Below are 26,550 nucleotides of genomic sequence, written 5' to 3'. Positions count from 1 at the left end.
CTTGACCACTTGCAATCCGGCTTCCGGGCACACCACCCCACTGAAACTGCCCTAACTAAGGTCACCAATGACCTACTAGCTGCCAAGGCCAAGCGACACTACTGTCCTCCTCCTCCTGGACCTGTCCTCTGCCTTTGACACAGTGGACCATTCCCAATTACTTCAGACCCTCTCATCTCTTGGTATCACAGACTTGGCCCTATCTTGGATTGCGTCATACCTAGCAGACCGGACATTCAGCGTCTCCCATTCGCACACCACCTCCTCACCGCGCCCCCTATCCGTCGGAGTCCCGCAAGGTTCAGTCCTAGGGCCCCTTCTCTTCTCCGTTTACACCTTCGGCCTCAGACAGCTCATAGAATCTCATGGCTTTCAGTATCATCTCTATGCTGATGACACGGAGATCTACATCTCTGGACCAGATATCACCTCCCTACTAAACAGAATCCCTCAATGTCTGTCTGCTATTTCATCCTTCTTCTCCGCTAGATTTCTAAAACTTAATATGGACAAAACAGAATTAATCATATTTCGCCCATCTCACGTGACCCCCCCCCCAACAGACCTATCCATCAAAGTAAACGGCTGCCCACTCTCTCCAGTCCTACAAGCTCGCTGCCTCGGGGTTATCCTTGACACTGATCTCTCCTTCAAACCACATATCCAAGCCCTTTCCGCTTCCTGACGACTTCAACTCAAAAATATTTCACGGATCTGTACATTCCTCAACCAAGAATCTGCAAAAACCCTAGTCCATGCCCTCATCATCTCCCGCCTTGACTACTGCAACCTCCTGCTCTGTGGCCTCCCCTCTAACACTCTCGCACCCCTCCAATCTATTCTTAACTCTGCTGCCAGACTAATCCACCTGTCCCCCCGCTATTCCCCGGCCTCTCCCCTCTGTCAATCCCTGCACTGGCTCCCCATTACCCAAAGACTCCAGTTCAAAACCCTAACCATGACATACAAAGCCATCTACAACGTGAGTCCTTCGTACATCTGTGACCTAGTCTCCCGGTACTTACCTGCACGAAACCTCCGATCCTCACAAGATCTCCTTCTGTACTCCCCTCTTATCTCCTCTTCCCACAATCGCATACAAGATTTCTCCCGCACATCCCCTCTACTGTGGAACTCTCTACCACAACATATCAAACTCTCGCCTACCATGGAAACCTTCAAAAAGAACTTGAAGACCTACCTCTTCCGACTAGCCTACAACTTGCAGTAACCACCGATCCACCAAACCGCTGCACGACCAGCTCTACCCTCGCCTACTGTATCCTCACCCATCCCGTTGTAGATTGTGAGCCCTCGCGGGCAGGGTCCTCTCTCATCCTGTACCAGTCGTGACTTGTATTGTTTAAGATTACTGTACTTGTATGTATTATGTATACCCCTCCTCACATGTAAAGCGCCATGGGATAAATGGTGCTATAATAATAATGCTGCACAGTGATTGGTGGCCCCTTATAATGCTGCACAGTGATTAGTGGTCCCTTATAATGCTGCACAGTGATTGGTGGCCCCTTATAATTATGCACAGTGATTGGTGGCCCCTTATAATGATGCACAGTGATTGGTGGCTCCTCATAATGCGGCACAGTGATTGGTGGCCCCTTAAAATGCTGCACAGTGATTGGTGGCCCCTTGTTATGCTGCACAGTGATTGGTGGCCCCTTGTTATGCTGCACAGTGATTGGTGGCCCCTTGTTATGCTGCACAGTGATTAGTGGCCCCTTGTAATGCTACACAGTGATTAGTGGTCCCTTGTAATGCTGCTCAGTGACTAGTGGCCCCTTGTTATGCTGCACAGTGATTAGTGGCCCCTTGTAATGCTACACAGTGATTAGTGGTCCCTTGTAATGCTGCTCAGTGACTAGTGGCCCCTTGTAATGCTGCACAGTGATTAGTGGCCCCTTATAATGCTGCACAGTGATTAGTGGCCCCTTATAATGCTGCACAGTGATTGGTGGCCCCTTATAATGCTGCAGTGATTGGTGGCCCCTTATAATGCTGCAGTGATTGGTGGCCCCTTATAATGCTGCACAGTGATTGGTGGCCCCTTGTTATGCTGCACAGTGATTAGTGGCTCCTTGTAATGCTGCTCAGTGATTAGTGGCCCCTTGTAATGCTGCACAGTGATTAGTGGCCCCTTGTAATGCTGCAGTGATTAGTGGCCCCTTGTAATGCTGCACAGTGATTAGTGGCCCTTGTAATGCTGCACAATGATTGGTGGCCCCTTGTAATGCTGCACAGTGATTAGTGGCCCCTTGTAATGCTGCACAGTGATTAGTGGACCCTTGTAATGCTGCACAGTGATTAGTGGACCCTTGTAATGCTGCACAGTGATTAGTGGCCCCTTATAATGCTGCACAGTGATTAGTGGACCCTTGTAATGCTGCACAGTGATTAGTGGCCCCTTATAATGCTGCAGTGATTAGTGGCCCCTTATAATGCTGCACAGTGATTAGTGGCCCCTTGTAATGCTGCACAGTGATTAGTGGCCCCTTATAATGCTGCACAGTGATTAGTGGCCCCTTGTAATGCTGCAGTGATTAGTGGCCCCTTGTAATGCTGCACAGTGATTAGTGGCCCTTGTAATGCTGCACAATGATTGGTGGCCCCTTGTAATGCTGCACAGTGATTAGTGGCCCCTTGTAATGCTGCACAATGATTAGTGGCCCCTTGTAATGCTGCTCAGTGATTAGTGGCCCCTTGTAATGCTGCACAGTGATTAGTGGACCCTTGTAATGCTGCACAGTGATTAGTGGACCCTTGTAATGCTGCACAGTGATTAGTGGCCCCTTATAATGCTGCAGTGATTAGTGGCCCCTTATAATGCTGCACAGTGATTAGTGGCCCCTTGTAATGCTGCACAGTGATTAGTGGCCCCTTATAATGCTGCAGTGATTAGTGGCCCCTTATAATGCTGCAGTGATTAGTGGCCCCTTATAATGCTGCACAGTGATGAGTGGCCCCTTATAATGCTGCACAGTGATGAGTGGCCCCTTACAATGCTGCACTGTGATTAGTGGCCCCTTACAATGCCGCTGCCTCAATTAAAGAAAAAAACAAAACTATATACTCACCTTGTCACTGCTTCTCCTCAGCATTGCCGGCTCTGCAGTAACTGTTCAGGCAGAGGGCGCCTGCTAACAACATCATGGTGCCCTCTGACCTGAACATCACTGCCAGAGGAAGCAAGACAGCAGAGCAACGCGCAGCGGCGGAACGGGGATAGGTCAATATGGCTCCCTCCGTTATACTCACCTCTCCTGGCATGTCTCTGCAGCCCCCCGTGCTTATTCCATCTCGGCGCTGTTCTTCCCGCTTTCAGTGGTCACGTGATGCCGCTCAATACATATGCGCATATGTAATGAGCGGCTCATTACATATGCGCATATGTATTGAGCAGCACCACGTGACCGCTGAAGGCAGGAAGAACAGCGCCGAGAAGATGGAATAAGCACGGGGTGGCTGAAAGAGACATGCCAGGAGAGGTGAGCATGATCTGACACCCCCGCTCCCCTTCCCCGGCCGACGCCCGGTATATGACTTGCGTATAAGCCAAGAGGGGGACTTTCAGCCCCAAAAAATGGACTGAAAATCTCGGCTTATACGCGAGTATATACGGTAATTCTGGCGTTTTGACTTTTTTTCTCGCTACACCGTTTAGCAATCAGGTTAATCCTTTTTTTTTAATTAATAGATCAGGCGATTCTGAAAGCGGCGATACCAAATATGTGCATGTTTGTTTTAATTGTTTTATTTTGAATGGGACGTAAGGGGGGTGATTTAAACTAATATTTTTATTTTTTTATATTTTTAAAAACTTTTTTTTCACTTGGGAGACTAGAATATGACATAACCCGATCGGCTCTGCTACAGACAGGCGATGATCAGATCACTGTATGTAGCAGAATACCTCACTTGCTATGAGAGGCGACCAATTGGTGACGCTCATAGCAAGTGAGGTATTCTGCACCGGAAGTGCATGTTAAATGCCGCTGTGAGCATTTGACAGCGGCATTTAACTGGTTAGTAGTTGAGGGTGGATCGCGATTCCACTGGCGGCTGTTCAAAACAGCTGACCTGTGCTAGGAAAGATGTGGGCTCACTGCCAGAGCACACATCAAAGGGAGGGAGCCCGTAATAGTACGCCCGATTTCGGAAGGGGGTTAAAATAGGGTTTTAAACACAACAGGAAAAATGACTTGGTATATAATTTACTAGAGATGAGAATAAAAACTAACCTGGACAGGTGTCCAGTTGGTCCTTAATTGGTAGCCTGAACCACTTTTGCATCAACAATTTTCAGCCTGTTATACAGGGTGCCACTTTCACTTATAATTTTTTGCAAGGTCATGACATTAGTTGATGCCTAGTTACCAGGCCTCATGTGAGGTCATAATATTTCTTAAAGCCTTGTTACTAAGCCTCATGCAACATTATGACATGCGTCACCCCGTGGAGGCCTAGTAATCGGCAGAGGCACCCAGGATGCTGGCCAGAGAATTGTCTGTGCAGTACACAAAGCTGGACCAGGGTATTTCTTTTTGCTCATCCCTACTTGTTACAGTTAAGTTATTCAGCATTTCTCAATGCCAGTCTGCAGATAAAATGACAATCTAATATTTAAATGCAAATAAATTATATAGTTTAAGATAGGGCATTAGGGATAGAAAATATAATGGAAAAATGAAATGTGGATGCTCCTATCCCTAAATCTGAATATTCAATAAATATGTGTTCACATGTAACATCTGCACATTGCAAGCTCTTGATTAAGATTGGTATACTACAACATTTTTTATGAATCTTTTTGAACATTTTAAAGGGAACTTGTCAACTCAAAAAATGCTGTTAACATGCAGATATGAGGGTAAATCTGCAGGTTGATAGCATTATGATCCTGCCCAGCACTTAAACCCACGACGCTTGAAGGAAATTAACTTTATTCTGCCCTGGCAGCATTCGGGCTCAGACACCGCTCTGTATATAGAGAACAGTGGCTGTAACCTCGTCTCCGGCACTGACTGACTGCCGATATTAATGATGACCTGCTGTCAGTCAGTGTTGTGGGCGTTATTACAGCCGCCGCTATCCATACACAGAGCAGTGACTGCACCCCCGCCGGAGCCCCTGTTACTAAAACTAGAATGCTACCGGGAGTAATAAAGTTACCGCAATTTCCTACCAGTGGGGGCCCAAGTGCGGTGCTGGGCAGGTTCAGAACACTATTATCCTGCAGATTAATAAGAGGTTTTTAGGTGACAATTTCCCCTTAAATATGCCAAAGAATGTGAACATAGCATAAAAAATGCACGTGTGTGGTGAGTCAGTGAAAGTCACGTGAGTGCACAAAACAGTAATGTCAAACCACTTTGATGCAAGATTATTATTGTATAACATAAGGATACACTGTATGTAAAAATACATAAAGCTATAAAGTTATAAAGAAAAAACTAAAAAAATAAATCACCAAAACAAGTATTAAAAAAGTCAGTTTTTTTATGTTTTAAAAGTGTTCAAGTGAATGAGCTATTATTACTTTCTTGTGCAGCACAGAGAAAGAAGTGATGCTCTATAAATAAATAATAAGAGAAATACACGTGAGGACAGGAGAGTAATGGTACGTTTTCCATTGCACTTTCCTCATGTACAGTAAAGGAAGACAACTAATAGCGTGTAAGAGAAAGGGAACCAATGAGATTTCCTCTGCTACGGTCATAGGACCACAAGGAATATAAAAGCAGAAAACATGTTGATATGAATTCCAGGACCCAAGAGTCCCAGCAAAAACTGCCCAGAGCATCAAACTGCTTCCGCTGGCTTGCCTTCCTCTCAGTTTATCCTGGTGCCATCTTTCTCCTGGACAAAGGACAATTCCTGCTATTGCTCCATGAGCCGATGTTCACATGCCCTTGGACAGAGGACACATATGATGCTGTCAAGTTGGGGGTCAAGAGACCTGAGGAGTCCGTTCATTACGGTCTGTACTAGGATATGTGAATCTGTCCTTAGTGTGTTAATCTTTTCCCATGTGCATAATTCCTTAATAAACTGTGATGGACATTTTCACCACAAGTAGCGAAGGAAAGCATTAAGTTGGCTGAGGAGTTTAATCTCTTTCTTACCAGGCAGATGCCGGCTGTGTTACATAGCTAGCACCTGCCTGGAACTTCAGCGACTGGAGTTCGCGCCTATCGCTGCAGTTTAAGCATTTGCCATGCGGATTTCTGACAGCAGCATTCAACTGTTGCACTTGTCCATGCACGTAGATTGATCATGCAGTAAAAGCTGTAAAGAAAGAAATTTGGAACACTAGAACTGCCATTTTCGGTCGCAGATCTGTCACCCCCCTGGGACGTACATGATCTATTAATATGGACATACAGATAATAGAAATGTTACACTAGTCCTATATATATGCCTCATATTAACGGTCTTGTTGAAAAATGTTATATTCTTTCCTTATGTTAATTTCTTCCAGGCTCCGGGGTGTGCGGTGCCTGGAAGAAAACCCTACCCCTGTCGTCAATGTAATACTACTCCCCCCTCCCATGCACGTCAGTTCTGGCACTGCAATTCTGTGCCCTTCACAATACGTACCATCTCCTCCCTTTTAAGGGCAGTGTATTCAGGGATCTTCTGCGCAGGCGCGTCACTGCGACCTCTGGCCTGTGCGACAATAAGGTGTTCTCCCCACTTTCTCCCTGCACAGTCATCGCTAGGAACCATGTGTACATAGTGATGACTATGCAGGGTGGTCATAGGGAAAGCACGTTATCGTCATGCACGCCTGAGTACACTGGATTGGAAGTCGCCGGGGCCTGCGCGGAAGATCCCTTAATGCACTGCCCATAGAAGAGAGGAAAAGATACATACTGTGTAGGGAGTTCTGGGCGCAGGAATGGGATTCCAGTACCATAAATGACGTGCATGGGGGGGGTAGTATTATAATGAAGACAGGAGGCAGGGATTTCTTCCAGGCACAGCACGCCCCAGAGCCTGGAAGAAATCAATAGCATAAGGAAAGAATATAACATTTCTCAACAACAAGACCGATAATATGAGGCATACAGGTAGGACTAGTGAAACATTTCTATTAATAGGTCATATACCTCCCGGAGGGTGACAGATTCCCTTTAAGAATGAATGGAGAAGCAGTGCGCATAATCGACCATTGCTTCATGCACACAGGGCTTTCAGAGGCCCGGTACTCGGGACTGATGAGGGTCCTAGCTGTGGCACCCTTAGCAATTGGGAATCTCTCGCCTAGCCCATGAATAGGGGACAACTTCCAAACTTGAAAATACCCCCTTTAAAAAAAAAGATTTAGTACAAAGTGGAGTGATTTATCAAAATCAGTGCAAAGGAAAAGTGGAATAGTTTCCCCACGCCAGACAATCAAATGGCGCATCTCATGGGCTTAGAAGGCAATAAAAAAAGTTGCTTTGGATATCTGCTCTACTGTTGCTCTAGTTGTTGTAGCTCTTTATCATTGTTTGCCTCCCCCACTCCAAGTCAGTAGAGTGACCCTCGTCTAACTTTGTGTACAGTCACACAACCCAGCCAGGCGCTTGCTGTAACGCAGAAAACAGACAGGATAAGTAACAGCATCTTGTTCTCATCCTGCAAGCATTTTTATCTTTAGGAAACTAGTGATATTTTAGGCAGATCCTGAGCCAAATCATTTGGTGATCTATTTCCTTGCAGGTGTGTAGCTCAACGCTCATTAAGCAGATAGAAATAGTTCTGGATGTCAGTTCATCTGATGGAATTTTTGACTCAATTAGAAAACAAGCCCTTCCAGCAGAACGTCTTGTGTATTATAAAGCAGCAAGCTACAACTTTCCAGGCAACATTATCTGGACTGTGTTTTGGAGCCCTAGAATCATCAGACCAAAACCGTACGTATTGTGTTTCTCCATACACCTCTTCTTCTGCTTCACAACAAATCAAGTGCTTGACTTAACGTCCTTCTGGTGTGAAAGTCATATCCATGGTAACATGGCAGCATTCCACGCAGGCAGCACGGCTTAGTGGAGCAGCTCGTACATTCAATCCTTTAGCATCTTCCAGGTGTCCCCACTATATAATGCTAGGAGTGAATGTACCATACATGTTGGTTATGTAACTCGATTACCAATCCACTCTGGAACAAGTTACAACAACTAAGGAGACAAGAAATCAGCATGATTTCACGCCCGAACGAGATGTGAGCATTTTCCGGGGAGAATGCGATAAGAGTGGTACATGAAGATGGACAATGATCAGTGCATGGACTAGCTGCTGAAATATCTGCATTACACAATTACCATCAAGTTTTCATTCTCCAAGATCGACCATTAACATACATTGGTTTTCTGATTAAGAGACTCGATATTAGACTGCAAGCTCATATGACCAGTTTGCTCTTCTAGATTTAGCTAGGTTTAGGTTAGAAACCATAATTTCACACTCTTAACATCTTAAAATTTCAACCACCGTGTATAGAAACCCTCTAAAACAACAAACCATTGCCTGATTGCCATTACCAAATGGATAAACGGCCACAAGTGCCCATGGACACACAAGATCCCATAACCCAGAAGGTCAGACCAGACTTTTGATGAAAAGTCAAGCTCTTTTGAAGGACACTAGGGACCATTCTAAATACTTTTGTTAACAGATATTATAAAACTCAATCTGAGGCTGCCCATTCTTTTATTATGCCCCAGAATGGTGCTAGGTACTCTTTAAACTTCAGAGTAACAGACTTAAAAGGTTCATTTAGAATCTAGAACTTTGGTTACTTCAAGCTAATTCAGAGATGTATTGACTCCTTTGCATCCATGCACCTCCTTGGCACCTGCCCAATTATTTATAGAACAGATAAGTCAGCTCATTACAAATTTGTTCAGAACGTGCGATAAAACATTTGATATCTACCAGATGGACATCACATTTCAATCAAAGAAAAGGAAATGACATATTTACACAGTCCAGGGCACAGGCTACTCCATGATGGCTAACAATGCTGGTAGATTGCTGATAAGCAGGGATCCCATATGTCACAGATTTTGCACCAAAGATCACAAATTAGCTAGCATAGTTCAATGGAAAACAAATCACTAATGGACTTTGAGTAATGTTCTCACAGAGTCCTACTATGAGGAAATAAGGAAAACAAAACCATTAATTGAGGTTCTGTTTTGTTAGTTTAACTGGAAATTAATATCAAGTAACATTTCGCAAGTGTGTTCCATTTATATAAAGGAAATATGGTCGAAATAATTAGGTACTTTACAAGAAAATTAGGCATAGCAGATTTTGGTGTCTCTCCAAGGAATTTATAGTCCGGAGTCACAACAGAGACTTGATTATCAAGATTATTCTTCACTTGTTGGCTCTAAGATTTGGTAATTTACAGAGCAAGAAAAACATCAACTATTCATTCATTACTTGCAGAGGTAACAAATTACTTACCTGCATATATTACAATATACATCTTTAAATAGACATATTTTGTGCAGAAGAATAAAACTGCAGGGGAAAATAAACCAAAATTTCTTTAGCGGTCCTACAATACAAAAAATGTTGAATAGCAGCAGACTAGGTTTTCTGCATCATCAACTGCTCTCGGCATATTTCTGACAAACACAATAGTCTATCTTTTTTTTTTTTTCAAAAAAGGCTGTAAATATTTGTATACAGTTTACATGGCGACTTTCCAATGGTTGCAATGTATCATGACAACAGACTTTATAAGATGGTTGAAAAGCTCATCAAATTATGCAAATTCAGCATTAACATCCAGCAAGAAGCCCAATAGGTCTATCCTGTTAGAAATTATGTTTATATTTTGTATTCCTAAATAATCCATAAAAATGGAAATCCAGAATGAACACAGTATGTTCTAGGTGTCCCCAAGTGCACTCCTTGGCTGAGACAGCAGAAAGCTGAGTGTTGTAGTATAAACCAAGGCATCATCCAACGGGAAAGGTTCTGGGTCCACAGCTGGTAATTCTGTACTAATTTCATAGCAGCTTCCATTTGTACACTGAAGCCTTACAATAACATAAACATATAGATATAATGAAGTAATACAGATGTTGAGAAGATGTATTTTGGCTCATAAGAATAATCAAGTTTCTATGCAAGCCTCAGAAAGTTAACTTAATTCTTATAATATATATGATTTTACCATATATTTTTGTTAAAATGGGCTGTAAAGTCCTACGACTAATGGTGTGTTTATTACTCATGGTGTGCCATTTTGTATGCATACAAGTTCTAAGACCATAACTAGTAAAAGAAGCAGAGAATTTACGAAGTAATGAAGAATTAAACAATAAAATACTACATTTTAGGATCAGCATTTGACAAAATTACAATGGTAGGACAGTGGTAACATGATCCAAGTAAAACATTAAATATTGGACTAAGTGGTGGCAAACATTAAAGAATCCAGTAATTCAGAACTATAGAGGATATAGGATTTGAATAATGAGAAAAGTGCAACAATGACGATCGGTCCCACTGCAAGAACCAACCCATGTTAATGGCTGGGGCACATGACCGTATTTTCGATCCAAGTGGGATCTGGTAAGACACTGGATTACTCCTGGACCAATGTTATTCTATGGGGCCATGCACATGTCCGACAGAAAAAAAAACAAAACAGCATACCCAAATTTGATCAGATTATCGGTTGCACTCAGCCACGCAAGTCAATGAGTCAGTATACCCAAATTTGATCAGATTATCGGTTGCACTCAGCCACGCAAGTCAATGAGTCAGTGGAAAACATCGGACTGAACCTGCATTCTGCATTTTCACAGACTGACAGAATGGAGATGACGGAGATTTTTTTCTTTTTGTCCATCAAATCACACTCTGATAAGAGTTTGATCAGATTGTGATTTGCATAATCGACATGATTCTCTTGGATGAGGGAATCCGCTCCTGTGACCCTAGCCTTACACTTGGCTATTAGCACTCCATGAATGACCAAAGGTTATCACCAGGTAATTTCAAGTTATGCGACTACTTACATGGTGTGACAGCCAAAGGTAACCCCCAGACATTTTAGGACAGAATTAATATGTGCAGTGAACGACCTTTAGATTATTCACGTTATTACAAGTCACTGATGTGAATTGGCGCAGGACACATTTAAAGGTCAATTTGTGAAATCAGTGGTAAAGTGAGATTTAGAAGATTCTCATCTGTATTTGGAACATTCCTTTCCTGTAATATAAGGCGATATTACGAGGCAGTAGTCGTAGAGCCAGTCAGGCAGTTTAGCTATTAGTTGTTAATTAGTATGGTAACCAGTTTAATTAGAGTACCAGTTTTCTGAACCAGTAAACAATAACATGGATGATTTGATCTTTCACAGCTTTTAACTTTCTCAAGTTTCTTTTTGCTAAGGCTGTTACAAATAGATCTATAAGAATTGTGGGGAGCGCTCGCTCCCAGATCGGAGAAGCACAGACTGAGGATTTCATATATTAGCTACCTCTTTGAGGAACTGCTAAAAAGGAAGAAAACCCCTAAATTGTGGATTTGGCCAAATCATTTTGTTGCAAACACAGATGTAAACAATCAGGATTTATAGGAGTTAAAAACTAATCTTAATTGCTCTCTGTAGTTTTTTTTTTTGCTATCCTATAGCAATTCCTGCCAAATCACAATGAAATTAGTTTCTCATCTAATGGTTAACTGACGTTTAACAAATGCCAGATACAAGTATATGTCAGTGTAATTTAACAAATAATATCTGTGCCATGTGTTTACAAGAATTTTGTGCTGACCCATGTAATGCATATAGGCCATCCACCATGACCTCGTCTACCCAGAGGTAATGCTCTACTTCTGAAATTACCATAAGAATAACTATACTCAAAAGTCTGGAAACTCCAATATGTCTACGGGAAGCCCTAATCCGTCAATAACTACAAAATTATTCCTGCACGGGATCTAAGGTATTGTTTGGAAAATCATTATAGCTTTTTTCAATTGAGCCTCGTGCCTGATGTTAACAAGGAGTAAATAAAGCGAAAAGCAAAAAGATTCAGGACCATGGTCCAACGGTCATGCTGGTAGACACTGGACCAAAGGCCTACTATATACGTACTATCTGATGGCATCTCCAACCTCTTAATCCTGCATAATATCATTGCAGTGTGACCCGTACGTGATTTTCTCATTCGACCTAATATTCACAGAAGGGATGTCGACAAATAGGAAGAGGTTCACAGGTCTCTGCAGGTCAGCTGAAGTTTACGATTTGGATGCTGTAGAGGGCCCTGGGATTTATTTTTTGTGCTCAACCCCAGTACAATAAAGAAATAATTAGATCACAAAAATTAATCTTACAGAGTCAATAATTTTGGTCATTAAACATGGTGCCAAACTGCAACATTATTTTGTGTTCTCTGGCTTTGAGAGTTAGGCTTACGATATCGAAATCAAGGATTGGTAATTCAGCATTTTACTTTACATTTTTCTCATTACAATTTAGTCCAAATATAAAGAGATATTTGCTTTTTAATTTTAGCATAATATAACCTAAAATAAAATAAAAAATAATGAATAGATACTACTATTTATTTACTTATTGCAGGGTAAGATGTAAAAAAAAAAAAAAATTGGGAAGGTACTTGGCCGACATTCCCCCGCTTAAAAAAAAAAGGGCAAAAGCGTCCCACTGGGCCCCAACTCCAGCAACTCACCTTGCTAGATAGAATGCCCTATCCTGCCAGTCATACTGAAGGAATGACGTCTCATAGCACCATCGGACCACACACAGCTAAGGCCATCAATGTGACAAAACTTCTTGCCTGAACTTTCAACCAAGCAGAAGCGTCAGTGCCCAATCAGGAAGCTGGGAGACAGAGTAGTGGTATGCCCCTACAGAATGAAGATGAAATAAATCTTCACAGGAACTTGTCAAGTGATAGTTCAATAAGAAAATATTGAAGACTGATATGTTATGAATATCAGATTAGTGGGGGTGCTGGTTGTCGTAACTCCACCTATAAGTTATTTCCTTTTTGCAGCCGCCGGATGTAAGCACTTTGAACAGAGATACAAAAAGCAGCTCCATTTAATGTGTAGCAACCACAGTAAGCCCCGTACTGCAGAGCAGCTACGCTCCAAGTGCTTACATCCGAAGCAAAAAACAGCCCATTATGGGTGGAGGTGCTGGGTATGGGTATCTAACTGCCAATCTCAAATAGATGATGACCTTTCCTATGGATAAGTGATAAATATGTTATGGCCAGACAAACTGTTTAAATCCTGCGTGACAGAGCCAATTTGGTACTTTTACAATTCTGACCACTGTCACTTTATGAGGTTATAGCTCTGGTACGCTTCAACGGATCTCATTGATTGGGAAACTTTTTTTGTGACATATTGTACTTCATGTTAGTGGTAAAATTTATTTGATATGACTTGTGTTTATTTATGGAAAAAAAAAAAGAAATTTTGCAATTTTTAAAACTTTTAATTTTTGTGCCCTTAAATCAGAAAGTCGAAAGTCATAGCGCACAAAATAGTTAATAACATTTCCCACATGTCTACTTCATATCAGCACAATTTTAGAAACAATTTTTTTTGTTAGGACATAAGGGTTAAAAGTTGACCAGCGATTTCTCATTTTTCCAACAAAATTTACAAAAAACATTTTTTTAGGGACCACCTCACATTTGAAGCGAGATTGGGGGTCAATATGACAGAACGTACCCAAAAAAGATACAATTCTAAAAACTGCACCCCTCAAGGTGCAAAACCACATTCAATAAGTTTTTTTTAACCCTTCAGGTGCTTCACGAGAACTAAAGCAATGTGGAAGGAAAAAAGGAACTTTTTACTTTTTCACAAAAAATTTACTTTGGAACCAAACTTTATTTTCACAAGGGTATAAGGAGAAAATGGACAACAAAATGTGTTGTGTACTTTCTCCTGAGTACGCCGATACCCCATATATGGGGGAAAGCCACCGTTTGGGTGCATGCAGGGCTCAGAAGGTAGGGAGCACCATTTGACTTTTTGAATGCAAAATTGGCTGCAATCAATGGCGGGCACCATGTCGCGTTTAGAGACCCCCTGATGTACCTAAACAGTGGGTAGCCCCCAATTCTAACTCCAATCCTAACAGAGCCCTAACCCCAACACACCCCTAACCACAAACACCACTCTAACCCTAACACAACACAGCCCCAACCTCAACCACAGCCCCAACCTCAACCACAGCCCCAACCCTGACCCTAGCTATAACCCCAACAATAACCCTAACGGAAAAAAATTTAAAAAAATGTTTTTTTTCCCATTATTTTTACCTAACTAAGGGGGTGATGAAGGGGGTTTGATTTACTTTTTCTTTTTTATTTTGATCACTGTGATATACCCTATCACAGTGAACAAAACAAAGCAATAGGAGAAATCTCCTATTGTTGGTGACCGCACTGCCAGGTGCACTGCGCATACGCCCACCATTCTTTTTCCCAGAAGACGACGCCGAGGGCCAGGGGGACACAGCCGGAGGGACCAGGGATCATCATAGGTGCTGGGAGGGCTCTCGGGGGACCCCATTTCTTTCTCCTCTGATATGCTCAATCATATCAGAGGAGAGAGAAATAAATAAGAAACCAGACTTTTTTTTTTGTACAGTCGCCGATATTCCGTGAATAATGGTGATCTCAACAATGGGGTCGGTACAAACCGACCCGAATCATGTTTTCCAGGGTCTCAGCTATGGGGTCGGTACAAACCGACCCGAATCATGTTTTCCAGGGTCTCAGCTTTCCCTAGTAGCCGAGATTCCGGAGATTTTCCGACACTGGGGGCGCTATAACCTTATTTCTCAGCGCCACTGAGGAATAAGTACCCTTAAATGTCACCGTTAAAAGGCGTATCGGCGGTCGTTAAGAGGTTAATGCAACCTGATCAATGGCATGAATCAGGGACAGGACACCTAATTTCAGGCATTTATGTTTTACAGTTTAACGCTTTCATGGCAGGAGCCAAATATTACCTTAATGATCAAACCCCATTTTTCAAATCAGTCACGTCATTTTATGTGGAAGCAACTTTGGCATGCTTCCACATACCAAAATAGAAAGGGATAACCAGCTCACCTGAAGCAGCTTGTGGTGTGCGGAAGCACGGAACCCGTGTAGTCTCACATGCAAACAATGAAAAAAAAAAAAAAGAGGAATGCTCCAACTTCCAAATTCAAAAAAGGAGTCATGACTCCTTTTTCACATTTTATTTAATAAATTTTGGATCAATTTGGAAGCTTGAGCATTCCTCCTCCTTTTTGCCATGCTTCCTCATATCCCAGTATGCTTTTTCATGACACATTTTACTTTCTTAGTGGTAATATAATTTCAAGATGTCTCTTTTTAATATTTGAAATTTAACAAATTTAGAAAAACTAGCAATTTGTACCCTTTGAATGTTAATACCCTTAAACCAGATAGTCACATCACAAAAAATTACGTCTACTTTACATTGGCATCATTTTTCAAACATCCTTTTACTAAGTTATGATGTTAGAAGGGTCACGTTTAGCAGTAATTTTTCTTTATAAAAATTTACAAATCCTATTTTGAATGGACCAATTCAGGTTTCAACTGCATTTTGAGTGGCCAATATATTAGAAAACCCACAAAAGTGATATTTAAAAACTGCACCCCTCAAATTATTCAAAACTACTGTACTGTCAAGCAAATTTGTTAGCACTTCGGGTGAATCACAGGAATTAAAAAGACAATGGTCTGAAAAAAATGAAAAATTACCTTTTTTCGCTAAAATATTACCTTAGCCACAAATGTTTCAGTTGTACAAGGGGTAATAGGAAAAAATGGGAACTGTAATCTGCTATGTAACTTTGCCTAAATGCGGCAATAAGCTATAGATTTATTATTATTATTAATTTATTTATATAGTGCCATTAATTCCATGGTGCTGTACAGGAGAAGGGGGGTTACATACAAAGTTATAGATATCGTTAACAGTAAACAAATTTACAAAGACAGACTGGTACAGAGGGGAGGGGACCCTGTCCTTGCGGACTTACATTCTACGGGATAATGGGGAAGAGACAGAAGGTCGGGGGTGCAGCACCTCTGGTGGTTTTGAGGCGGCGGCTCGGGCGGTGGTGAGGCGGCAGAATGGTTATTGCAGGCTGTAAGCTTTCCTGAAAAGATGGGTTTTCAGGTTCCGTTTGAAGAATCTGAGGGTGGTGGATAATCGGACATGTTGAGGCATGGAATTCCAGAGGATAGGGGATATTCGGGAGAAATCTTGGAGGCGGTTGTGTGAGGAACGAATAAGTGTGGAGGAGAGTAGGAGGTCTTGGGAGGATCGAAGATTACGTGAGGGAAGATGTTGATAAATTAGTTGAGATATATGGAGGGGATAGGTTGTGGATGGCTTTGTAGGTCAGTGTTAGTAGTCTGAACTGGATTCGTTGGTGAATTGGGAGCCAGTGGAGGGATTTGCAGAGGGGAGAGACAGGGTAGTAGCGAGGAGAGAGGTGGATTAGTCGGGCAGCAGCGTTGAGGATAGACTGGAGTGGTGCAAGAGAGCAGGGAGGCCACAGAGGAGGGTGTTGCAGTAATCAAGGCGGGAAATGATGAGGGCATGCACAAGAGTTTTAGTCGATTGAGGGCTGAGGAAAGGGATGGATTCTGAAAATATTTTTGAGTTGGAGGCGACAGGAGGTGGCAAGAGTTTGGACGTGTGGTTTGAAGGACAGGGCAGAGACGAGTTACTCCGAGGCAGCGGATTTCAGGTGCGGGAGAGAGCGTGTTGCCGTTTACCCTAATAGATAGATCGGGTAAGGAAGATACATGAGATGGAGGAAAGATAATGAGTTCAGTTTTGTCTACATTGAGTTTTAGGAAGAGAGGGGTGAAAAAGGAGGATATGGCTGATAGACACTCTGGGATTCTGGACAGCAGAGAGGTGACAGCTGGGCCAGAGAGGTAGATCTGAGTGTCGCCCGCATAGATGGTCAAAAATGACTGTTTATGCACACAGTAAAACCGGATGGCAAGGAGCACTATTTCATTTTTGGAGGTAAACTTAGCTGGAACAGATCGTGGACACCATGTCGCATTTGCAATGTTCCTTAGGTACTAAAACAGCAGAAACTAACCAATAAGTGACTACATTTTGGAAACTAGATCCCTAAGGTAATTCATCTAGGTATAGAGCATTTTTAACAAACAGGTAGCTCTGGATAAAAAAAAAATGGACACAGACCCCAATTCATTAAGACTGGTGTCTCATATGCCATTCTTCAAGAGTCATGCAGTAATTATGTTAGGAGTCAGGGTTCTGGGGTCGCTATGCAGCAGTCCAGACCCTCACATTCTGCAGTCTCCTGCTCTTTATCCACTGCAGAAGAGATTGCAGAGGAGATTGCCTTGCAGCAAATCTCTCCTGAGGCTAAGTCCTTCTGTCCTCCTACTGAGCATGCTCATGGGACGATCTCCCATTGGAGATCGGGAGTCATGTGCTCAGGTCCTGCTCCAAATCTCATTTGTCCATCTCAGAGATCTGGAGGCGTGCGGAAGGTCCCGGCTGCTATAAAAGGCGCGCATGGCTTTTCCGCCATGCGCTAGTATAGACTATACTTACTGCTGTGTGAATGACGATGTATGCATGATTCTGGTGAATGACTCATTTGAAACCCCTACCCTTTGATATTACGCTTGTGTGAGGGATTGATTTTAGTACCAGCGCGCCTCTGCTTCATTGTCCACAGCTGCTAGCGTCCGACATTGCGCTTGCGTCTAGCATTGTCAAATAGCGGCAGTGTCCTACGCCGCGCTGCAGTAGCAGCCCACTTAAGCGTTCGCGGCTGCGACGCTACACACATGGTAGGTCTAGAGGGAGTTTGTGCCGCCATCTTGGGCTACTCCTGTGACCTTATTCCATGTGTGTAACTACTCTGAGTACCTGTGACCTTAACAGGCTCAGCTCTTTTGTTCATGTTCATAGGCATCTCTGTGATTTAACAGAGGTTGCTCTGTGCACTTGGGTGACGTTAACCCTGTGCACATTACTGCCACATTGCTTCTGCCACCATCTAGCAGCGGTTATACCACCTACTGCACGGTGGACCCCGAGCTGCGAACACACTTTATTTTATTTAGTGCGTTCCGCCGTTCCTAACAATTAGATGTGCCAAATTTATTAAGAGGAGAGTGCAGGAATAGGATGCACCAAATTAATTAACTTATTCACTTAATGAATTTATCACATCTTATTAGAGGCTTGTGTCTCTGTGCGCCTCACCAAAAACATTACTCTAGTCCACAAGACATTTCTCCTGTAAGAAATGCAACCACTTCTGATGAATTTGACAGGTGAGAGTAGCCGTACCGTCTCCTGTCTCTCCCAATTTCAGGAAGCGGTCTGAAATTGGTGAGCCAAAAGTAACATTTTTTGGCAACTTCGTGTTGCGCAAAAAAATTGTGACTTTTGAAAGTGTTTACATAAACACCATGAAGAATCGGAGTCACGTTCAGAAATACTGTATATTAGGACAGTAACCAAATCTTCGTGATTTGCATGCGCTCAGTATGCCACTATTTTTTATTTAAAATATTTAAAATGAAACAGATGCAACTGAAGTGTAGACTTTCAGGTTTAATTAAAAGAGTTGAACAAAAATTCTGTGAAAAGTTTAGTTATTGCAAATATTTTTCAACAAAACCTCATTTCAGTGGCTCAAAACTAATTGGACAAATTAACATTACCATAAATAAAATGTTCATTTTTAATACTTTGTAGAGAATCATTTGCAGGCAATGGCTGCATGAAGTTTAGAAGCCATGTACTTCACTAAATGCTAGGTTTCTTCCTTTGTGATGCTTTGCCAGGCCTTTACTACAGCTGAATTCAGTTGTTGCTTGTTTGTGGGTCTTTATGCATTAAAGAGAATCCGTCAACACAGAATGACTCTTCAAAACAAGTACAGTTAAATCTGTGCAGAACATATAGCCCTGTGCACTTCAGAATTCATTTGGCTGCTTCTGCCTTCAGTCAGAACATCACTATTGGTATTGGAAGCCATCACATTGCTTCAGTCATGTTTTACAAAGGATGTGGTGGGCTTTGGATCATGAGCTGTTCCAAGCCTTCTCCATACTTTCTTCTTTCCATCATTCTGGTACAGGTTGATCTTAGTTTCATCTGTCCAAAGAATTTTTTACAAAATTGGGTTGGTTTCTTTAGATGTTTCTTTTTGCCAAAGTTTAATATGGCTTTTCTATTTTCAAGGCAGATTAAAGGGGTTGTCCGGGCTTTTCACATAATCTCAGGGCATATCTGGGCTACAGAATTGTGACAATAAGTAATTTACTTTATGTCACTAGTTTGCATGGTTTTGTAGATATTCTTAACAGAACGTCCAAGGCGGGGTGTGTTATGGCATTGAAATGACAACTGGTCGGTTCCTCCTACGCTACTAAAAACATGCCCTCTGTAGAAACAACCCCACCCTCCATAGCAACAGGCCCTCCCCGTCCACATAAAGAAGCCCTCCTCACACAGTAACAAATCCTCCTCGCCGCGCCATTCCGCCCCCTTCCCCCCGGTGCCAATCTCCCCCCCACCACGCCGGTCCGCCTCACCCAGTCTTCACATTGCCGGTGAAAGTGCAGCAGGGAAGGGGCGGGTCATGTGACGGGCTCTGTGCACGTCAATTCAGCCTGCCTGTCACATGACCCGCTCCTAGGATCCCTGCTGCCAGCTTCACCGACAATGTGAAGACCGGGTGAGATGGACCGGCGTGGTGGTGGGGGGAATGGAGCGGCAGGGAGGGGGGGAATGGCGCGGCGGGGAGGATTTGTTACTGTGTGAGGAGGGCTTCTTTATGTGGACGGGGAGGGCCTGTAGCTATGGAGGGTGGGGTTGTTGCTACAGAGGGCATGTTTTTAGTAGCGTAGGAGGAAACGACCAGTTGTCATTTCAATGCCATAACACACCCCGCCTTGGACGTTCTGTTAAGAATATCTACAAAACCATGCAAACTAGTGACAAAGTAAATTATTTTTACTTATTATCACAATTCTGCAGCCCAGATATGCCCTGAGATTATGTGAAAAGCCCGGACAACCCCTTTAATGTTTCTTTACCTGGTGGTGAACCCTTTATATTGGCTCTTGAGAAGTCTTCTCTTTATGATAGATTTAGAAACTGAAGCTCCTTCTTCCTGGAAAGTGTTCTTCACTTGGGTGCATGTTGTGAAGGGGTTTTTCTTCACCATGGAAAGGATTCTGCGATCATCCCCCACAATTGTCTTCGTGGATGTCCAGGCTTTTTTAAGTTCCCAAGCTCACCAATGCACTTTTTTATTTTGTAGAATGTAGCAAATTGTTGATTTGGCCATTCTTAACATTTCTACTCTCTCTGATGGATGGATTTATTCTTTTTTTCAGCCTAATGATAGTCTGTTTCTCTTCAGTTGAGTTACATTGTCCACATGTGGATTCACAGCAACAGCTTCCAAATGCAAATGCCACACCAATTAGATCCAGACCTTTTACCTGCTTACAAACCTACAGCGATCATGAAGGAACAATGTGATCCAGGAAAAATTTAATTATGCACAATGCCATAAGCCATAACTACGGTATATTGTAAGACAAATACAGAAACATAACTTTGACACAAATCCTGACAAATATAAATATGTACAAAGAGAATACCCAATGTAAGGATCCTCACTGAAAAGTGATTACCATGGAGCCTAAAAAAAAAAATATAGATAACCCCCCCCAAATACAGGTATCAATAATACACCATTATATATGAAAAAGTAGACCATATATAATATAGAAAGCCAAAAGCATGCTCTATTTATTACCTGTGGCCAGCATGAAGTGGATGTGTGGACTGCTAAACCGCACCTCAACGTGTTTCACAGGCACCAGCTGTTTCTTCAGGAGGACTTTTACCTACTTAACTGATTGATGAGGGAACAGTCCATGCAGCCCAAGAAAAGAGCTTTTGAGATAATTGTCCAGTGGCTTTTGGTCCCTCTAAAAAGAGACAGCTGCATATTAAAGAGCTGTCATTCCGAAACCCTTACTCCAGTTTTCATGTGAATACATTCAAAGTCTACACTTTAAGCCCTTATTGATTATAGAACTGTATCTTGAATATGTTTTGGCAAACATTTAAAATGCCAAAACTTGTGTCACTGTCCAAATATTTCCAGACCCAACTGTGTACAACTGTGATAGAACATTTTAATCACTATTTATTAAATTATTTTTAACAGCGTTTACCATAAAGGAAGCATATTGTGACCGTTCTATAAAGTTCAGGTCATTTCGCATTCAGCGATTGCAATTACATGTTTGTTTTTTTTGTTCAAGTTTGTTTTGACATAAAAGTTGTGTTTTTACTGGTAAAATAGTTTTTTGGTTTTTTTTTACTTAATCCCACTATGGTAATTGAGCATTTTTCTGTCTGATCACAGGTCTGATACACTACCTCTGCACTGTAGTGTAGTCAGACCTGTCAGTGTTGCACTGAAATTTGGCTTGTTAAGGCAGGGCCTAACAAGCCACCGTAGCTGGCAGACCCCAAAGGCCAGTATTTGGTCTTGGGTTACTGTGGCCACCATTGGGACCGGACCCTGCCGATTTAGTGAATAAAGGGAGTAGACTCACTCTTGAATTACCTAGATGCAATTGATGCTTCTGACTGTGGAATCCAAGGCAGTGTGTTAAACGGCCATGATCAATGCCAACACTAATCATGGCCAATGCAGACGGGTGTCAGCTATAATATACAACAGAAGTCGCTGCATTTTTAACTGTTCAAAGACGCAAAAGGGTGAATTGGCGGTCATAAACGAGTTCTAAAAATGTTATCATGGGGAGACTAGTCAACTGGGCTAGTCACTACCAGCTTTTCTTCTGCAAGCTTAGCTTAACTGACGGGCATTTTCCAATATGTGTAATGGGAGGGACCTATCAGTCAAGGTACGTGCCCAAATGACTAGTTGCTGACAAGTCGTTATGTAAGGGTCGGCCAGGACTATAGTCGTGGCCAGAGACACTAAAGCAGCAGTGTCCCGGCCTTCCCTCACAGAAAATTGCAATGCACTGTTCAGCATACCTGTGTCTCCAGGTACGGGTCCCCCTGGGCACTTCTCAAGCTGTGATGGCCCCTCTCCGAGGCGACTCCCAGTAACTGAGACACTGTCCATGGTAACTTGAATGGTTTCTTTACTGATAACTTCACACAATATATCCACAGTTGGCACATCATAGATTAACATTTGTCTTTACTTGCTTCTTCAGCATTCCCTACTGTGCTGACTGCTCTATACGACACGTGCCTGGACCGGACCATCTTAGACTGCTTCCCAGCTTCTTCCTGGCCTAACCTCGCCATGACGACAATTCCTTTCGCCTGTTTTGCCCCAGACTCTAAATCATCCCAAACCTGGTTTGGTTGTCTCTGGAAAGCATCCGACCCGTCTGTACTGCTCCCTGCGACGCTACAGCATGCTTCTGTTCCTCACTCCATCCGACTCCCGCCCTAAAAGCGTCCGCCCAGGCTACGAGTCGCCACATCTTCTGTACTGCTTTGGTCCACTAAACTGATGTCCAATGGACGTGGATAAATTGGACTGTCGCTGCTTAACGTTGCGTGGCTGCCGAGCCGTCCTAGGCCTATAGCCCATGTGTACACTTCGGGCACACTGGCCCCATCTGAACTAACTTCCTTCTCATCTAACCTTAACTCCCAGCTTCTTACACTTAACCCTATCCTACTAAGAGCTCTATATACTAGAGTGTCCCCCTCTAGTGTCCAAAGGGAGCACTACACTTTCCCTATTCTGTAAATGGGAAACTTTGAAATACAGTAAACATTATCACAAATATGTGCAAATAAAAGCAACAATAACAATAAAACAAAGACAAACAATGGTAATACCCAGAAAGGAGTAGCAGTACCATTCCATATATGTGATAATAAATGTGAACATGTATCAGTACCATTTAGCAATGAATAATAAATACAACATTGAATATCTTACTTAATCCCTTTACACTTACACTATGTTTAATTCATTGAGGTCTGCAATGAGGGATCCAGTCCCTGACTGATTGATGGTTCGAGACACACAAAAATACCCTACAGGTGCCCTTTAAGATCTTAAGGTTGTGACATGATAATGGAAACAAAAGCTTTGCCTATATATGTTTAAAAGTAGCTCTTGAAACTAGCAAATGTTCACATCTATCCATGAATAAATGCATTTAGAAAGTAAAATAAAACACATTCAAACATATGCTGGACTAGATCTTCCAACATGTTAGCCAGTGAGGAAAAATATTGTGGAACTGGATGTCTGCAGGCAATACTGCATTGTCGAAAAAAATGCATTATGTCTGTACTAATTGGATATAAACCCACCACATCAGTGAACACTCCGTCCAAAATGTTTTGGTGGATAGGGCATTTTAGAGCAGGGACAATAGCTTGTATTTTTCACTCAAATTCAGCGTTTTGATCACGATTTTCCTTATATTATTAGTAAGTACATATGCCGGAGGAGGAATAGTAAAGCTCCCAACAAACAAGTGTATTATTCTTTCCTCTGACATTTGCTTTCCCATGAGACCAGAGTTCAATGCGTTTTCCTATCTTTTAAAGTAATGAGACATTGCCAGGATAAGCCATCAATTTATGGTCATGGGGGTTGGAGGGGATCTGACCTCTGGGACCCATATTGATACAGAGCACAGAAGGGATGCAGTGCTAAATATTTTGATTAGAATGTTAATACAGTCACCCATCTACCGCCAAAAGTGACTACAATGAGCACAAGAACTAGACAATAGAGCAATGGAAAAGGTGGTCTGACAAATTGTGGGCGGCAAAGTTGGTATGCATCAGTTTCCTGGGGATCAGATGCCATGCCACCGGGATTGCACTATGTAAAGGCAATCTGGCGAATGCAGCCTAATGCTCTAGGCCAGTGTTTCTCAACTCCAGTCCTCAAGACTCACCAACAGGTCATGTTTTCAGGATATCCTTAGTATTGCACAACTGTAAAGCGCTGCGGAATATGTTGGCGCTATATAAATAAAGATTATTATTATTATTATTGGTGATAATTTCATCACCTGCTCAAGCATTAATTCCATCACCTATGCAATACTAAGGGAATCCTGAAAACATGACCTGTTGGTGGGTCTTGAGGACTGGAGCTGAGAACTACTGCTCTAGGCAGTGTTCTGCTAGGAAACTTTAGGTCCTGACATTTTGTGAATGCCACTTTGACATGTACCACCTACCTAAACATTGTTGCAAACCAAATACATCCCTTCAGGTAACAATATTTCCTAATCACAGTGGCCTCCTTTTTACAGAATAATGATCTTTGTCACACTATAATGATTATTATTAAGGAATTGTTTGAAGAATATTAAAAAGTTAAAAGACCTCAGATCTTAGGCAGATATTAGACCGGTGGGCTTAAGGTTATATATTACACATATATAATATATACACACACGCACACATATGCGCGCTTATCATATATAGAAAATACTCAACTACTGGTAACCACAGATATTGTACCAATTACTTGTAGACAGAAAGGTTTACCTGAAAATGTAATTGGTAACGTAGGAATACAAGATATTTGAACGCACCTACACATTAACAGTAAAAATTGGTTGTAAATTCTAATAGGAGAAGCATCTGTACATGTATTCACTTCCTCATCCTTCATTTCACCAAAGGGCAAATTTATTATCGGAAGAGTGCGTAATCTGAAGTAATCATTCATAAAACCATGTGCTTGTTCTGGAAACAAACCACTTCCTGTACTATGAGGACTTCAAGTTGTACATGGACGGAGCTCTCAAGACCTTAACATTGATGAATATTTCATAATGCCCAGAAGAGTGCCCTTACCTGTGAACATTATGAATCAGTGGAATAAAAGTAAATACAGCAAAGACGTCATGAAAGGATAGCATACAGTATCTAAAAATTCTACACACTCCTGCTAAAAAGCCAGGTTTCTGTATGATTTTTTATCAACATGAATAAGAAAAATTATTTCAGAACTTTTCACACCTTTAATTTCAGCCATAATCTGGACAAATTCACTGAGAAAGAAACTGAAATAATTTTGGAGGTGAAAATAAAGATAAAACAATATGGTTGCATGTTATAAGAAAAAAAAAAGATAAGGCAGGAGCAACAAAATCAGTGATGATAAAAGTAGATTTATATGGTTGTTTGGTATCACACAGGTGCAGATTTATCAATATTGTACAATACTTAGACATTGCAAACTGAAGGCCCCTATATACATTAGACTAATGTTGTCTGAACGTGCCAACATCGATGGTCTATATTTATGGGGGTGCCAGCTGACTAATGGTCGGGAGAGGGGTCGGGTGGCATATCCGATTTTGGACTGCCAATTGCATTGTAATATAACACAGCCGCGCTCGGCCAGAGCAGCACCCCTGCACATAGGAGAGTCAGACAAACGATCAGCCGATGGATCATTCAGCCGACAGCCATCTAAAATGTATGACCCAGTTTTAGACTAGACAGTCATAAAATACATCAGACTTAATTTAGTGGCTCATGTTGTTTGTTAAATCTGACATTTTCAAACAGTCTAGTCTAAGTTTAACCACTCATTAGATAGCTTGCTTTGTGCCAAAACTTTGCACCACAATTTTGGTGCACAGTGTTGCATGCCAAGCTAAACCCATTTCCTCTTTTCAAAAACCCCACATTCCTTGTTGAACATATCACGGAAATATCAAACATCATAAATACGAGGGGCGATCCAAAAGTAATGATAATCAGTTATTTCTATTGCACACAGAAATTAAAATAAAATGTTTTCTTCTCTCTTAGGTACCCACTAGTCCCGGAAAAAAAAAATCACTTAAATAGGCCACGATTCCCGGGAGCTACATTCATTTGAATATGAACTGCCAAGGAGTGAACATCAAAATGGAAAAAAACAAGCTCAGAGCTGTCAAATACCTCTGCTTGAAAAAATGTCAACCAAAGACATACACAGCGACTTGGTGGAAACATTGGGGGACTCTTCTCCTCCATATTCCACAGTTGCACGCTGGGCCAAGGAATTTAAGCTGGGAAGAACATCGACGGAAGATGAACATCGCGAAGGACGCCCATCCACGTCCCTCAATGAAGAAAACGTGAAAAAAGTTGAAGAAGTTGTGTTGGCAGATCGAAGAGTGACTATCAGGCATGTAGTTGAGGTCACAGGGATCTCATATGGCAGCATTCAAAGAATCCTTGCAAAAGAATTTTATATGAGAAAGGTCTCCGCGCGTTGGGTGCCAAAAATGTTAACCGACGAGCAAAAGAAGAAACGAGTTGACATTTCCATAGCAAATCTCAAAAAGTTCCAAGCAGACAAGGAGAATTTTTTGTCACATTTTTTGACCATGGATGAGACCTGGATCCACCACTTTGATCCCAAAACTAAACAACAATCGATGACATGGA

At 42.1% G+C, this 26,550-nt stretch overlaps 1 protein-coding gene across 4 annotated transcripts in view; it reads right to left on the bottom strand.

The window, feature by feature from the left end:
• The window catches only part of BCL2 (BCL2 apoptosis regulator), a 283,465-nt gene that overhangs the window by 229,660 nt on the left and 27,255 nt on the right, over positions 1–26,550 (bottom strand). Inside the window, exon 3 of one of the 4 annotated variants that reach the window (XM_073550178.1) lies at positions 20,122–21,056. The exons of the other annotated variants lie outside the window; for them this stretch is intronic. Coding sequence (XP_073406279.1) covers positions 20,973–21,056 — 84 coding nt within the window. The 3' untranslated portion in view covers positions 20,122–20,972. Of the gene's footprint in view, positions 1–20,121; positions 21,057–26,550 lie in introns of those variants that run through there. 4 annotated transcript variants of the gene reach the window in all.

Source organism: Dendrobates tinctorius, unplaced genomic scaffold (assembly GCF_039654945.1).
Source record: "Dendrobates tinctorius isolate UK_male_01 unplaced genomic scaffold, ASM3965494v1 ptg000163l, whole genome shotgun sequence".
Classification (NCBI taxonomy): domain Eukaryota; kingdom Metazoa; phylum Chordata; class Amphibia; order Anura; family Dendrobatidae; genus Dendrobates; species Dendrobates tinctorius.
This window is presented reverse-complemented; position numbering and strand designations above follow the sequence as displayed.